This window comes from Fusarium venenatum (assembly GCF_020744135.1).
Source record: "Fusarium venenatum strain MPI-CAGE-CH-0201 chromosome Unknown EDB82scaffold_3, whole genome shotgun sequence".
Taxonomy (NCBI): domain Eukaryota; kingdom Fungi; phylum Ascomycota; class Sordariomycetes; order Hypocreales; family Nectriaceae; genus Fusarium; species Fusarium venenatum.
Window position 1 is genome coordinate 188,072 of NW_027072131.1, and position 16,813 is coordinate 204,884.

Genomic DNA, 16,813 nt, shown 5'->3' on the forward strand with positions numbered 1-16,813 from the left:
ACGGAAACACATTTTTTTCACACTTGATCACGGCTAGCCAGAATGTTCTGCGTGAAAGACGCAAACCCATGGCCTTTGATCTCTTTGTCCCTCTTCTGGTGGCCCCCCTTCTTTCAAAGAAGTGCCAAAAACGAAGAGCAGCCCCACTTCCCGTTGATGACATTGCATCTGATTGTGAAAACTGTTATCGATAAGCAATCGATAAAAGCGAGCACTATACCTGATCAGGCAAACAAGAGTATGCGATAGCTAAAAGCGCACCTTTCACAATAGACGCGTCACGCTAAATTGTCCGTCCCGTGGTTTCAAACATATTCAGTCTTCTCCTCGGAACTTAGCAAGATAGTTCTAACGAAATGCCTCTCTTGCTCGCGAAAACCACTCAGAGCTCTTACCTAGGCGATAGAGATGCTTGCGATAGCTTCTGTAGCATTGCTAATTGGCTCGAGTCACGTGTACTATGCATGTTGGGAGGACTGAGCCTCGTAAACCCCGCATGATGGTTAGGTTGCTTTCGCCATCAGGAATGAAGCTGAGTGCAAACACAGTGATCGAATCCAATGGCGGAAGCGCTCAGCGTCGCATCCAGTGCCATCGCTGTAGTCGATCTGTCGGCCAAGGTTTTCTCCTTATGTTTGCAATACTCCCGAGAGGTGAAAAACGCCAAAGATGATATCGAAAAGTTACGCGGAGCAGTTGCCACTTTTCAGACTACCGCTAAAGAACTCCGGACTCTGGTTGAAGGGCCTCGTGGAAAGGGATTGAAAGCATCGCAGCAGTTGACGTCTGCGATAGAAGATGGTCGCTTAAGGCTTGAAGAACTGGAGAAACAGCTCGAGCCCTTGACTGGTTGAAAGAGGATGAGCTGTTTCGGCATATGCGCCCTCAAATGGCCATTCGAAAGCAAAGAGGTTAAGGGAACCATCGAGGATCTTGAATGTTGCTGAGGGACTATTTCTTTTGCCTTGAGTATTGATCAGACGTAAGCGATGTGATGTAGGAAATGGCGACCGAGCTGATGTGGACCTGATCTAGCACAATCATCTAGAACGTTGATGACCGAACGATACTCAACCAATTACCGGTTGCCCAAGATGCCTCTTTCGACTCTAAAGCGGAAGAATACAACCCGACTTGCCTGCCCGATACCCGGCAAGAGCTTCTCAAGGAGATTGACCGCTGGATTTACAACCCTGAGTTAAGGACGATATTCTGACTGAATGGCATAGCAGGGACGGGAAAGTTGACCATCTTGCGAACTGTTGCTTGATTGCACTCCGAGAGGGGCAACCTCTGCGGTAGCTTTTTTTTTCAGGAGAGGAGAGATGGATAGAGGTAACCTGAATAAGTTGATGCTGACTCTAGCCTATCAATTAGCTTTAAGTATACCTAGGGTAGCATTCTTCGTTAAGAAGATACTTGATGCTATCCCGAACATTATAGGGAAGTCTGTTAAGGAGCAGTTTGAAAAGCTTATTCAAGAGCTGCTATTTGAGGCAGCGGCAACAGCAACGGCTTCATCGTCAGTTGTGATGGTGATTGATGTGCTGGACGAGTGTGACCAGGAGGCTGATGTTAGATTACTGATTAACATCTTCTTACAAGCCAAAACTCTCCTCCCTTAACTCCAAGTGTTCTTAACGAGCAGGCTAGAACTTCCGATTTAACTAGGGTTTGGTAAGGTTTAGGGTTTGTACTAAGACTTGGTTTTCTATAAAATCCTAGAGTAAATTGTTGAGTACGATATAATTGTTTTTTTAAATGATGAGTTTGAGAAGATCCGGTATGATTTTAACATTACTGTTTGTAGTAAACGGAAGCTGTTATCAGACTGGCCAGGCTGCCTAACGATATAAAGTCTGGCTTAGATGGCAGTACCGCTCTTTATCTTTGCAGCGACTGTTTGTCGATTTATTGGTAATTCTCGATGGAGGAATCCTTAAATAAGATTGCAAACGGTATTGAATCAGGAGAGGAGAAGTTATAGGTCACAACTCGAGCAAACCTACGCACCGATACTACACTCACAGATTGTTAACCTACCAAAGGAAGAGAGAGAGGAGGTCATTAAAGACTTTAAAGTGGTTGTTAGCAGTATTGTTACGCTTGCAAACCCTCTATCGGTAGCAGCATTATCAAAATTGATTGATATTCTCTCTGATACGGTAGACGAAAGATTAGATGCACTACATTCGGTTTTAAGCATCCTACTAGATTGAATAGTGCCTGTGCAGCTGCTGCATCTGTCATTTCGAGACTATCTTGTCGACTTTAAAAACAAAGAGAGAATTGAGTTCTGGGTGGACACGAAGCTCGCCCATCAAAGACTGGCAGAACACTGCTTGCGCATCATACGCAGTGGCTTGCGTAAGAACATATGTAGCCTATCCTTCCCGGGTATGCAGCAATCTTCAGTAAACGTTCAGCTACTCGAGGAGCGTATACCATCAGAGCTGCAATATGCGTGTATGTACTGGGTTCATCACCAAACCGAGGTTAGCTTGCAGCCGAATGACATGGGGGCTATGTATGATTTCCTGGAAACACACTTTCTCTACTGGCTAGAAGTGTTGAGCCTCATTGGAAGAATGGGAGAGAGCATTGAATTGTTAGAAGAGCTGCAGAGCATAGTCGATGTAAGTCATCTACCTTCCGCATTTTGTCTGTCTGCTGAGATATCTGTAGGTGGGAAAAGGTGGCCGAGTGGTTAGCTTCTTACATGACGCGAAGCGTTTTGTTTTGAACTGTTGTTGGGTAGTCGACACGGCTCCTCTTCAGCTCTATGCCTCGTCCATTGTGTTCGCGCCAAAGCAGAGCATCGTGCGACAGACATTCAAACGCTATCTTCCGGAGTGGATTTCCCTACTCCCGAAAGTGGACTCCGAGTGGAATGCAGTTTTATAGACTCTTGAGGGTCATGCGGCTTGGGTAAGCTCGGTGGTGTTTTCGCCGGACGGCAGGCTTATCGCATCGGGATCATGGGATGAGACGGTCAAGATATGGAACGTGGCGACAGGCATCCATGTCAACAGCTTTGACGCCGGCCCAGCCACGGACGTCCTATATTTTGTTAACCACGATTCGATCTTAGTTACAAGTTTGGGCCAGTTTAGTGTTGAGTCTAGAGATGTTGGTACGACGCAGCCAAGCAAGCGTGAAGCAAAGCTAGATAGCCTCGAGATCTAAGGAGAAGCGGATGGTAGGCTAGGCTTTGGGATTAACCATAATAATACGTAGATTACAGCAGGTGGGCCTGATGGACGGAAAGTTTTATGGCTTCCGCTAGGTTTCCGACCCAGGGTATCGGCGACTTCAACGGAACATGGAGGTTCGGTTGTTGTCATTGGCTGCCGGTCTGGAAGAGTTGTAATCATTTGTTTTCGACGATCATTGTTGTTGGAAGGAGTTTAAGTTTTATGAATCCACCGGATGAATTGACCAGGTCTGGTTGACTAAACCTATATGTGAGTTCTCTGTCGTTATGTATGTTTGGTGAGCATGTGTTGTGCAAGACTGTAAATGATCCAGCACATATTGACCATGTTGCGGCCATGAACGGCCGTTTTGGTCAACAGTAAGCGATAATGACAGCCATTAACGGAAGGTGAGAGGGCCGATTACAACAGTTTCGATACAGCCCACTGTGCACTGTCTCAGCCACACCAGTCATAAAATGGTCCGTGCTCAAGAACTTTCCAATGAAAGCTGGGCGGCCTCTGATTTCGGCCGGGACTGTATAGACAGCAATTAATAATGAATTTCAATAGATACCTTCCTTTCAGTAAGGTTTATTATGGTCGTGAACGATAATGAGATGTACTCATTTGAGTCCGCAACTAGCCTTTGATGACTACAGTACGTATATGCTTGGATTTATTCCCGGCATTTCTGGCTTTGGACACTGTGAAAGCCACGTGAGCCACTGCTGGGAGCTAGGCGCAAAAGTATTTCTTACACTCAACGAACTACAGTATACAAACGGCCTCTAATTTCAGCCGGGACTGGAAGAGAATCTTCGAAGAAACTAAGCGGCTCGACAGTTCCTGTCTTGCACCCTTACACTGCTCACAAGTGGGGCAACAGCCGAAAGTGTACAGCACTTGCCTAGTGCTCTGCTTACGTCCAAAAATGGACATTAACTGCCAATATCTCACTTTGGATGAGGTCTGTTTCTGGCTGTGGAGGGGTAAGAAAACCTGGTATGTACCTGGACATCTTCCTGACATTTCCAGTCATACACATTTCAAAAGCCATGTTAGGCTAGACTCTGACACCGGACTAGGCAGTACCAATAGTCAATGCTAAACGACCGCTTCCTGACATATGTTGGTAACGGACCTTGCGTCATTTGAGCCTCGGCGGCGTCTTTTTGAACTTCCTCGTACAGAATTTGACGAGCACAGCAGGTTTTCGGAAAAATTCCTTGCACATTACTAAAGCTTGACAATGATCATGTACCTTGGCACTGTACATAAGTTGATGATTTGAGATTTAACTCGGCGGGGAAGGCGGTGAGCGGTAAAGGAAGGCGGTCATAACGTAAGGCATTGCTGCCTGGTTTTACACAGTGAAGATCCTGCGGGATTGCCACTGAAAGTAGAGGCAACCAGTACCAAAGTTGGTGGCTTTTCCGCAAAGATACAGATACTTATAGGATTACAGTAGGGTTAATTATCTCTATTTTGCAATTACTATAATAAGCATTAAGGGTAAATCTAAAGTTTATATAAGCTAGTATTAACTTTATACTTTTATTATAGGCAGTATTATAAGCTAATTATATAATAAGTAGCTTTTTAACCTAGTTATTTTATCTATAGTTAATATAATATTATAAGTATTATTTTAATATTTAGTTTATTTATTTTATTTAATTATTTATTTATAGTCTAAAGGCTATTAATAGCTAGTAATTAAGTCCTAGGTATAATATAAGGGATTACTAGAACTTAGCTATAAATATTAGTCCTTTATCTAATAGGATTTTATTTAATAGTCTATATATATTAATAATATATTAATAAAAAATATAAGAAATTTCTTTTATATCTATAGCTTCTTTATAGGGTAAGTAATATAAGAATTTTATAAGTTAATTAATAATAACTATAATACTATTATAAAAGATTCCTATTAAAGGTTCTTCTAATAAAGGTAATTTAATTATAAAGTCTATAGTAATTAAGTCCTAAGGTCTTTATATTACTAATAAGGGTTATAACTATCTATAGGGTTTATATTATTATACCTTAGTTTATATATATATATTATATTACTTAATTACTTTCTTTATTATTTTTTTTATTCTTTTTATTTAGTATTTACCTTTAAGCCTTTTAAGTATTTTAATAATACCTTAGTGGCTATATAGGGGATATTTATATATATCCTATATTAGTTTTTCTTTCAATTTATTTAATACTTATTATAATTAAAGTATTTATTATCCTATTTAATAATTAAAGCTTATTTCTTATAGGCTTTATAGTCTATTAAGGTCTTTTTCTTATTCCTTAAATACTAATATTTTTATAGTTCTTATAATAACTTTATTATATATTTTATATTCTTTTATTACTTTCTTAATTTATTTCTTTAAAAACTAGTTTATATATAATTAATTTATTAATTCTAATATTATATAGTAATTAAGGTTATAATTAGTCTTAAGGTTATAATAGTAATTAAAGATTTATTAGAACTTTATAAGCAAGAGCTAGATTTTATTATTTTTATATTAATAGAGATCCTTTAATTATAATTCTCTTTTAACCTAGTTTATAAAGTTACCTAGTTTCCTCTATTCCTATAAATATCTATATTTAAGTAATAGGAGTAGTAATTTCTTCTTTCTAGTATATACTACTATTCTTATAGGTATTATAAATTAGTATTCTCCTTTATTATTTTTCTCTAGGAGTTTCTTATTTATCTTAGTATTATTAATATTAAAGTCTAATTATTAATTAATAGTATCTGCATATTTATTATTAAATCCTTTATAGTATATAATAATAAAGTTAAATTTATATAAGTATTTAATATAATATAATTATTATTAATTTAATTTTTATATTATAATAAAATATAAAATATTTTAATAATTAATATAAACCTTAATTTAATAGAGGTTTCTTATAAGGTAATATTTAAATTCCTTAAAATAGTTAATAATAGCTAGGAATTCTTTATTATAAATAGAGTAATTAAGTTTAGCTCTATATAGTTTATAAGAATAGAAGGCAATAGGGTATAACCTTCTTTTATTATCTTATTAATTAATTTATCCTTTTAATATAAAGTCTAATATATTTATTTTTAATTTTATTTCTTTTATTAGGTTAAATATAATTAATATTAGTTTACTAAGGATAGTATTTTATAATTTCTTAAATACTTTTAAGCTTTTTATATCTAAGTAAATCCTTTATTTTTCTTAGTAAGCTTAATTAATAGGTTTATTATTTTATTAAAGTCCTTAATAAAGTATTAATAGTAATTAATAAAGCCTAAGAAGCTTTATATTTCTTTAATAGTTATAAGTAGTAGCTAATCTTTTACTATTAAAACTTTCTTCTTATCTATTTAAATTTCTCCTAGTAAAATAGTATATCTAAGGAAGTTAACTTCTTTAATATAAAAGTAATTTTTTTCTAGTTTTACTAGTAAATTAATATCTTATAGTACTTTAAGGACCTTATAGATATATTCCTTATATTCTTTATTATTATCTAAGAAGATTAAGATATTATCTAGGTAATAAACTATAAAGATATTAAGGTATTATCTTAGAATATTATTAATTATCCTTTAGAAGGTTACTAGGGCATTTATAAGTCTAAAAGGCATTACTAAGTATTTAAATAGTTTAAATTTTATTCTAAAGGTAATCTTCTATTTATTACTTTATTTAATGCAGATAAGGTTATAGGCTCCTTTAAGGTTAAGGGTAATAAAAACTTATTTTCCCTATAGGCAGTCTTTTAATTCTATAATAAGCAGAAGTAATATCTAGTCCTTAATAGTAAAGGCATTTAATTATCTATAATCTATAACTAGTTATAGTTTTCTATTTTTCTTAAGTATAAATATTATAGGAAATCCAGCTAAGGATATTAATTCCTATATATTGCCCTTTTATAATTCCTCTTCTAGATATTCTTTAAGAGTAATAAATTCTATCTTATTAAGATTATAAATCTTCTAGAATAATAGCTTATTTAATATAAGATAAATTTTATAATCCTAGCGTAAATACTATAATACCTTAGTATTAAATTCCTCTTTAAAGAGTTTATTATAGATATAATTTTCCTATAGTATATTCTTAAGTTTATCTTTTATTTATAGTTTCTTTTCTAATTATTTATTTAGGCTTTATAGCTAGTTCTTAAATATTATAATAGTCTTTTTAACTCTCTTTACCCTGCTTTATATTTATTTATATTATACTCTATTTAGAGGTAAATAAATACTTAGTTTATATTATACTTTACTATAAGGGTTAATTAAAGTTTAAGATCTTATTTTTTTATTTATTTCTAAGTTATTCTAGTTATTATTAAAGAGATTAGTAATATTACTAATCTAGCCAGTTCTCTAATTAATGCAGGGGTTATAGTATTATAGCTATAGGTATCCTAGTATTAAGTTATATCCTAGTATAGGTAGGATATTAAGGTTAATATTTTATCTTTATATTCTAATAAATACCTTTAAGTAATTAATCTCTTAGGTAATTAATTCTCTTTTATAGTTAAATAGTTATCTTTTTAAGTTCCTTATTATATAAAGATAAGTCTTATTTTACTATAGTAGCTATAAGTAATTAATTATATAAAGGTTAATTATATTAATATTAGCTCTGCTATTTATAAGAGTAATTAGTTATATTCCCTTGATTTATACTTCTAGCTTTAGGCAGGTTTATTAACCCTTTTTAATTATCTATAGAGCTCTTAAAGGTAATATTATATCCCTTTTACTTATTTTACTATACTATAGCTCTAGTAGTATAGCAGGCTATTATCTTTTCCTAGTTAACTTAGGTAATATAGGTTATATTCTTTATTATAATATAAAGTATTATTAAGGCATTCTTATTCTTATTTTAACTTATTTTAATATTCTTCCTTAAGTTAGTTATCTTTTATATTATTTTATTTAAGGTATTATAATTTATAAGGCTTTAAAGTAGCTCCTCTATTAAGGTTTCCTTCTCTGTTTTATCTCTATTCCTAGATTAGGCATTTATTATCTAGTTCTTTAGCTATATAGACTGTCTATCTCTATTAGTTAATCTTTCTCCTATTCTTAATATATTTAAGGGCATAGTATTTAATATTCTAGTTAGATTTTAAATATATTACCTTATTATTATATTATTTATAGATATAATATCTAATAATATTAATAGGGATATATACTTTCTAGTATATATATTTTCTTATTAATACTAGGAAGTAATTATAAATAATCTTATTTTCCTTATAGATAGGATAATAGTATATAATATAGGATATCTAAGAGATCTTAGTATAGTCTAGGTCTATAGGGTATTTATATAATTCTATTATTACTATTAATTATTCTATAAGGGTTTTATTACTATTAGATTCCTTTTCTATTATTACTTAAATATAAATATTATTATCTTATTTTATTTTTATAACTTTTTATATTAATTCCTAGTATATTTATTATTTATTAACCTAATATTAAGTTCTTTTCTTATTATACTAAGGTTTAATATTATTAAACTATAGGTTATTAATTTAAATATTCCTCTTAGTTTCCTTTAGTTTTTTTAATAGTTTCTTAAGTTATTATTTCTTAATTATTTATTTTATATTAATAAAGTTAGGATCTATATAGTATTTACTAGGTTATCTTTATATAGTTTTAATAAGGATTTTATTGCAAAGTTAATTAAATATAAGTAGTTTATCCTATTTAGGGATAAATTCCTTATATATTACTATAATAGTTCTATCTTTATTAGCGAGATATATTAATTCCAGTATAGGTTATTATTATTACTAATATTATTTATCCCTTTTAAGTTTATTTTTATATTTATAAAACTTAAGGTTTTATTATATTAATTACTTCTTCTTAGAGATTAAGTCTTTATTCTTTTAGTAATTAATATTCCCGGTTTTATTTTTTCTTTCTTTCTTCTTATTTCCTAATTTTCTTATTTCTTTCCTCCTCTTATTCTTATTAGTTTTCTAACTATTCTTAGGCTTTTACTTAGTCTGCCAGATTTCTATATAACTCTATATTATATCTTAAGCGAGTTATAGCAATTCTCTTAGTAGTTTATATTGCTATTTGCAGTTCTTTTTCCTATAAGTTAGTTTATTGCATATTCTTACCTTCTAGTATTAGTTTATACTTTTAATTAGTTTTTATAGGGTTATAGCAGTCTGCTTCTCTATAGCCTTTCTTGCTATAGTTTTAATATATTAGGGGTAGTTTATTTAACCTAGTGGTTCTAATAGTTATTAGTCTAGCTTAAGTGCTATAAAAGGTATTAGTTTATTATAGCCTTCGTTAGTTAATATTATTTTTACCTTATTAATTCTTATTTTAATTAGGTTAATATAAGTTTTTATTTCTAGTTACTTATTTTTCTTTTTTATATTTATATTACTAGGTATTAATATTTACTATAATATTAGCAAGGTTATTTAATATCTTTAGCTTAAGTCTAATATTAACTAGTATATCCTTAATTTTATCCTTTAATCCTAAGTATACTTAGTCTATATAGGCTAATTTATTCTAATTAAGCTTAAATACTTAATAGTAATACTCTAATAAATATATTACTATAAATCCTATTTATTATAGGCTTTAAATCTTACTTTTTACTTCTTATTTTTTATTTATTAGTTTAAATATATAAATAAGTTCTTATTTAATATTCTTATACTTATTATAGACTAATCTAGTTATATCTTTTTATTTATACCTAGGGTTATTAATATAGTCTTAAATAATTAGCTTAATAAGTCTTTATGCCTTGCCTTTAAGGAGGCTTATAATATATTAAGTTTTTATTTTATTTAAGCTAAATTAAATAAGATAGTATAGTTAATAACTATAAAGAGCTATAAGGAATCTTTAAAGGTATTTAATATTTCTATTATAAGAATTAAGTTACCTAAGTTATAGGATTTCTCTGGGGTCCTTTCCTATTATAATAAGCGCAGTAGTATACTTAATATACTCCCTATATAGGCATTAAGTATCCTTGGCTTATTTTCTAAGGCCTTTAGCGATTATTATAAGGTTATAGACCTTGCCTTTAACGTTTTTAATTTTATTCTAGGCTATAACTATATTCCTTTTATTATTATTTAAGAGTTTATTATACTGCTTTCCTAGATATTTAAGTCTCTATTAAAGTTTCTTAACTTCTTCCTTATAGTTTTATAAATAAATAAGGGGAGGAATAATTTCTCCTTTATTATTATTATCTATATTTATAGGCATATTAAGGAATTCCTAGGATAAATACTAAAGGGTTTTAGCAATTAATAGCTATTTAGTTTTAGCGGTATTAAGGCAGTTTAAGGTAATAAGCACTATTATATAAGTATTACTTAGTATTAATATAGTATAATCTAAATAAGAGCTATTAATATATAATAATTATAATTCCTAAGGGATAAACTAGTCTATACTAGGTTTATATTAGCAGATATATAAGGCATTATAATACTAAGTATAGTAAAGTATTATATCTCTTAATAGTAAATAGAGTAGGTAAGGCATATTTAGGCAAAGATATTTTATTAATAGCTATTAAGCTAAATGCACTAACTAATACTAAGTGAATATATATATACTTAAGAGATCCTTAAGGGATTACTTAGGCCTAGGGATTATAGTAATCCTGGATTATAGGTGCTCTTAGAGTATAGTAATCCTATATAAGTATAATCTACTTATAATTAGTTTAATAAACTCAGGAAGCGAGTTTACAATTAAGTAGGTTAAGTTGCATGAAAATTATAGGGTACACGTGACATAACCGCTAGGGTTATAACATTATATTTTTAAGATTAAGTTCTTTCTGGCCTTTTATATTACTTTTTAAGTTACTTTTATAAAAAGTAATATCTATAGAGCATTTAGAGGAGCTAGGGTTTATCCTCTTAACCTAGAAACTATTATTTTTAAGCTTAATATATAGCTATAGACTTTAATACCTCCCAGGGAGATAAATTAATTATCTAGCCTATAGATGTTAAAGACCTTAAAGATAGTAAAAGAGGCTTAATCTTAATTTAAATACCTTATTAGATAAATTATATTATATAAGAGTAGCTCCTTAGATTTAATAATTAAGGCTATAAAGTTAAATATAAAGGTAATATTAATAATTATATATAAGGTTATCTTATTAAGAGATTAAATTTAAAATCTTAAAGAAATAAATATAATATTAAGTTACTATTAAAGAGTAAAAAGGACTAGACTATAGAAAGGAAAAGTAATAACTATATAAGAAGTATTATAGTTAATTAATTAAATAAATATAAATATATAAGTAGTAATAGAATTATTAAGAAATAATAGTTAAGGAAGGTTAATTAGACTAGGTATTTAGTATTATAGTATATATAGTAAGGCTAGGTATAATGCTAGAATATATTAAGAGGATATTTAGGCCTCTGGAGATAAGTATAGTAAGTAGTTTTAATTAATTAGATAGATTATAGTAATTTTATTATCTAGATAATAAAGAGGGTTTAGATTTTTAAGATACTCGCTTCTCTGTAATACTCGCTTATTAAACACATCATACTAATATCAATCAATAAGCTAAATACACATAGTGTCTAATAACTAACCCTATATCTCTATTACTATTTAAGAGCTTATCTTACACTAAAGAGACTTATTTTACCAGAATCGTCTTCTTCTCAGTCCCTTGGAGCCAAATATGCGTTAATGGTTCAGATATTGGTGCCCGCGGCAACCATCGTTCCGCCTTGTCTAGATATATAACTTGTTTGGGCTGTCCTTTCCAACGATCATCCTCGTTTGTAATCTGAAATGCGTGTCGTATAGTTATGAGTCCAACTCGTTCGTAGTGGTCGCTGCTTTCTTTCAGAACTAGGATGATAATGTTATGGTTCTTTGACTCAGTTCCAAGCTCCAAGACAATGACGGGAAGTTCAAACTGGCTTTCTGCCGCCAGCGACGCGTCATCAAGGTACAAAAACGAGTAGCACCTTATATCTGTTGTAAGCGGTAGAATAGCCCAAGGGCCATCTTGAAGCTTGGGCTCGTCAAGTCCATTATTTCTAACATTCGGTTCTAAACTCCATTTAATGTGTTTGAACGAGAATGTTGTCATCTTTCCCGTCAGTTCAATGACATGTTTCATAGGTAGGGTTTGGTTGTCGTCACAAGCTTTTATATATTTTTCGAGTGATGTCCGGTCTCCGTTTTCGGTCATTAATCCAATTTCATGATCCGGATTGCTGCGGCTGGTCAACTTCACTTCTCCTTTCCAACCTGTCCATGACCAACTGGGGAACTGATCCCTCCTTTTCGCAGGTTCGAGATGATACCAGGCGTTAATCATGCTCCCTTTCACGCGATGAATTGGGCTTCCTAGAAAGTGAACATATGGTTTTCCTGGTCCACTGTAGTGACTTAAGATCCCCAGAAAAGCATTAAGAGAATCCTCGTCGTATTTAAGGTCCCTCTTGCTATAAGCCATTAGATGCCCATCGAGATTCTGCTTGGCCATTAATATAGGCTCAATATCGTTGAGGTGTGGCTGTCGATGTCCTCCGTTGCCATTGGACTTTTGTAAGGCATCCATAGGAATAGCAAAAGCTTCGAGACAGGTCATATTATTGCACTGAAACATGACTTGATCACTCGTGAAAAAGATTCTTCTGCGTGACAAGATCCCTTCCTGATACGTCCAGCCCCTAGAAGCCCATCGACTGCTCCGAATCTTGTCTGCTGGAGGTGTATGGAGGTATGTAAGTTTTACACCATCAATTTCAACATAAGCCCGTGGGGGATTTGGTTGGCGAGGTAAAGTCACACCGGACAATCCATAGGTACGGTCATCTCCGGTGGCATCGATTATCGTGAACTTAGCTCCAGAATATATCTCATCCATTCGTTTCATCTGTTCGTGTTTTAAAGGATCGTCTTGGTCAATGCACTGAGTATCATCAGTAGGTGTCAAGTAAGATGAACTAAACATACAAGTCGGTCGACCCATAAGTAGTCGCATTCCAGCTTTAAAGCCACAGCTATACTGTCCTTGACAACCTGCGGCCATGTGTTTGGGTGATTAAGATTAGAACGGCATGTGTTCCCCCAGACGTATGATAGTGCCACGTACGAGCAATTAACCTTCGGTGATATAATTGCCTTGCCCTTGCAGTCTATGACTTTGAAGTCTTGAGGGTAAGTGATGTTTTCTGGTTTGCAGGATGCTGGGTGTTTGTTGTTGCACTGGTTCATCCAAAACCTGATTAAAGGAAAATCAATCTTCTCAAGATTAACGCGCCGAGGTTGAAGGAAAGTAGCTGGTGTAGACAATGGCTCAACTGCTATAACATGGCCCATCTGTTTCCTTTTTTTGAACCTTCGCAAGTTGCTTTCCGAGTCAATTGATAATAAGGTTGTGTCTTTTAGATGAGGATAGTTCGAAGTCGGCTTCGTGAATAGCCATTTCGCAGAGATTGCGCGAAGGGAGGAGCTTGAGTTGTCCAAATCGGAGGTTTTCAGCAGAGCGAACAGTTGACAAACTTGACAAAAGGATGCCTGAAGCGTTTCATGCGATCCTCGAACATTCAAAATTGACTTGCCCATACTTGATTCATGGCTTATCGACGACCATGGCACGTGGCTGCAACGTAAACAAAGATCACTTGACAATAATTGTGCTTTTCCTTTAGCACTTGAATCCTCGATACCTACGCTCGAGTCAATCCTTTTTCGTTTCGACATCTGAAAGTGGTGTCAAGATAAATCGGAGAAGGTATTCAATTTAGAAAATGGGTCGTGGATGATTGTCGTATTGTAGAACACATAAGAATGGAATTTTGGAGAAGGGACAATCACAATTACCACGTAATCAAGCCAGGCGCAGTGCCGGCAAAGCCAGTCAGCCACTCCGTTTATCATGCAATGATGCCTAAAAGTCTCGTCAGCCCATTGCTGCCTGATATTTAAACCTGCGACCACACTAAAAGCAATCATACACGTTGCCAGCTAAACTGCACATTGCCACCGTCGAGCTAAGGTGGCGAGCTGTAAGTTTGCAGGACTTATTCCCGACTGTCGAATGTTCGACGGCGGCCAGAGCGTTGGTCTGACCAAATGCCCTTTTTCCGTCCTTGCAGCCTTATGGATCTTGGCAATATGAATTACCATGTAGATCATTCTCAGTAAGACTCTGATCGCAACAGCGCATCCGCGCATTAACTAAAAGTAATCGCGGACACGCTGCTCTTATTTTTCTAACCCCACCGCTCAGTTGTCAGTTCATGTCACTAGCTCCAGGCCATGCCTTGCAGGGACTAACTTAAATCAGCTCCCCGCAAATCTAAAATTTAGCTTATTGCCCTATTAGCTTTGATACGGCGATACGGCGGGGTTCCTATATTATTTAAGCCGTGATTGGCAATTCGTTCGATTCATTGGCCAAGATGAATTGGGCCCGTCACTCGGTTTATAGCAACTATGGCAATAACAGCAGGATTTTCCATTACTACGAGATGGAGCTAGCATAGCCTTTTAACTGGCTATACACCGGGGCGGACCGATAAAAATTAGAGGAATGTAATATTGAGAGGTGGCGCGGGAGCTGTTTATTTCGACCTTTCAGCCCCCCACTATTGAGTCTTAACATCTTGTCAAATCATAGTTAACTGGTGCCAAGTGGCACACGATTTATAATCGAGCTTGCTGCCTCCCTTATTCCGACATGTCTTATTACCCCGCCCTGCCCAGCGCTCAATTAAAGATAGGGTTAATAGCTTCCAAGGGTTATACAGTACAATTTAGGGATGAGTGCAGAGGTTCTGTTAGTCGCGGCCTGTTGCTTTGTTATCTGCGGGGGTTGAAAATATGCAGCTGCTTCCCTTTTCATCCATGCCTGGCGCGACCATGCAGCCAACAATTATATTTCAACGAATTATAATATAATTACACTGCTCTTAAAAAAAGAGAGAAGTGATAAGATGGAGAACATATCTACGCTATATAAGAGATTGCAATAATATAGACTAATGTTTATTATATTTTATATTAATAATAGGGATTCTTTCTTCTGATTTGTTGCATGCCCCTTCTTGCACCTTATCTGTTGTTTCTCCTTATATGTTATTTTCTCGCAAACTAATACGCTTCCATTCATCCAGTGAGGCTAACATGCAATTTTAAGTTAATGCTGGTTGATCTCTTTATACCTAAGCCAATGTCCACCTGCAGCAGAAGGCCTTATTATGAGAATTAATAGCCTTAATTCATTAGTCGCACCAATTGGAGAGTCTGCCACGGCTTTGTGCTCAAGGGTTATCAGCGGGCTCTTCTGTCCGAGGTTCGGCTATGATGGATCGATAAGGTGATCCCTAAATGATCAAGGCGGCGCAATTTACCATAGAGGTTCTTGTTTAGGTTTAGTTTGGGTGCCTAAAGATCGAGAATCACAGAGCTTGGGGTTCTCCGGCCTATGGCATACTACTGTACAAAGGAAGCGATAAGTTGTAGACATCTAACTATCCAACTGCCTAGATCGCCACCGTAATTTGCAACCCAGTTTTGTAATTCGCAACCAATGCTAGTGTACTTACTACGTGACCTTTGCAGTACAAGCTAGCACACAGGAAGAAAAGGATAAGTCAGCGTTTTTATTTCTTATTATTATTATTATTAATTGTCAATTATTAACTGTTAATCGGATAATCGTATTATAGATTATTGCGGGTTATAAATTATAAAACTGGGTAGTAAATTACTGCGGCGTGACTAGATCATTGCTTTGGTGCTGACAGTCTCTCTACGCTGTAACTCCCTAACACCCAATGATGGTGAAGGTTTGTATGGTTACGGAAGCATCTGTGGGGAAAACAGGCTTCTTGCAGGTGAAATTACACAAGAGAGATCCCTATGACATCAGTTGTCCATTGTTTGGTCGCTGTCTGACCCTTTTTCACCCAGAGCAAGGTCCAAGGTAGGGACACAAGGCGACATTCAATTAAGAAGCTGTCGTTCTCGTCTTCTTACATCGTAGAGTAGGGATCGATGTAAATGACGAGATATGAGGATTGGGTCTTGGCCGCCAGTGGCGGTGGGTGATTGATGGGTCCATTTGTGTGATCTCAATGGTTTCCAAAGAGGAAGACCACTTATGTATAGCCATTTCTAAATCTTCAACGAAGAACTGACGAGTTTTCCAGTGTGCATGTGGTAAGACCTCTCATTTGAACGACTTTAAAAAAGGGAGAGAATTCAGCACTTGGCTAATGGTCTCGGGATGGAAGCGACGAGTACTGCTTCGTAGAATGGACAGACGTGAGATATCCCGTACCATGAAGGCAGATTTATTCCATAGTTGAAGGTGTAGTCCCAGGGAGAAGTGGAAGTCTAGCTTAGCATTATCCATAATTCTATTCAGTCCACGATCGGTTACCACAAGTGACTGGTGTAGCTGCCCATAGACCTGTTGAAACACATTATTTGCGTTGATAGTCATTGGCTTAGACCGCTGTCTATCTCCTTTCGAGGTTTTCTGCCAATAGCTTCTGGAGTTGGAAACAAGTTC

The 16,813-nt window shown here is 34.4% G+C and overlaps 2 protein-coding genes across 2 annotated transcripts; one reads left to right on the top strand and one right to left on the bottom strand.

The window, feature by feature from the left end:
• Positions 1–261: 261 nt before the first annotated feature.
• On the top strand, positions 262–3,271 carry EDB82DRAFT_567457 (uncharacterized protein). Its single transcript, XM_065609852.1, has 8 exons — positions 262–849; positions 1,095–1,197; positions 1,283–1,574; positions 1,740–1,802; positions 1,869–1,901; positions 2,001–2,195; positions 2,235–2,636; positions 2,686–3,271. Exons 1-8 carry the CDS (start codon positions 561–563, stop codon positions 2,902–2,904), a joined length of 1,596 nt encoding a protein of 531 aa, XP_065463727.1. The 5' UTR covers positions 262–560; the 3' UTR covers positions 2,905–3,271.
• An 8,546-nt stretch (positions 3,272–11,817) lies between these two features.
• Positions 11,818–14,133, bottom strand: EDB82DRAFT_537669 (heterokaryon incompatibility protein-domain-containing protein). Its single transcript, XM_065609304.1, has 2 exons — positions 13,246–14,133; positions 11,818–13,201 (listed from the first exon to the last, which is right to left on the bottom strand). The coding sequence occupies exons 1-2, from the start codon at positions 13,993–13,995 to the stop codon at positions 11,912–11,914; spliced, it is 2,040 nt and encodes a 679-aa protein (XP_065463728.1). The 5' UTR covers positions 13,996–14,133; the 3' UTR covers positions 11,818–11,911.
• Between the last annotated feature and the right edge of the window lie 2,680 nt (positions 14,134–16,813).

What these genes read in the sequence shown, in the direction of transcription:
- EDB82DRAFT_567457 (XM_065609852.1), top strand. Translation starts at nt 561, where the DNA reads ATGGCGGAAGCGCTCAGCGTCGCATCCAGTGCCATCGCTGTAGTCGAT. An exon ending in ACAGCTCGAGCCCTTGACTG is followed by an intron (nt 850 to 1,094) that starts GTTGAAAGAGGA and finishes CGGTTGCCCAAG; the next exon opens with ATGCCTCTTTCGACTCTAAA. An exon ending in AGTGTGACCAGGAGGCTGAT is followed by an intron (nt 1,575 to 1,739) that starts GTTAGATTACTG and finishes TAAATTGTTGAG; the next exon opens with TACGATATAATTGTTTTTTT.
- EDB82DRAFT_537669 (XM_065609304.1), bottom strand. Translation starts at nt 13,995, where the DNA reads ATGTCGAAACGAAAAAGGATTGACTCGAGCGTAGGTATCGAGGATTCA. An exon ending in ACTTATGGGTCGACCGACTT is followed by an intron (nt 13,202 to 13,245) that starts GTATGTTTAGTT and finishes GATGATACTCAG; the next exon opens with TGCATTGACCAAGACGATCC.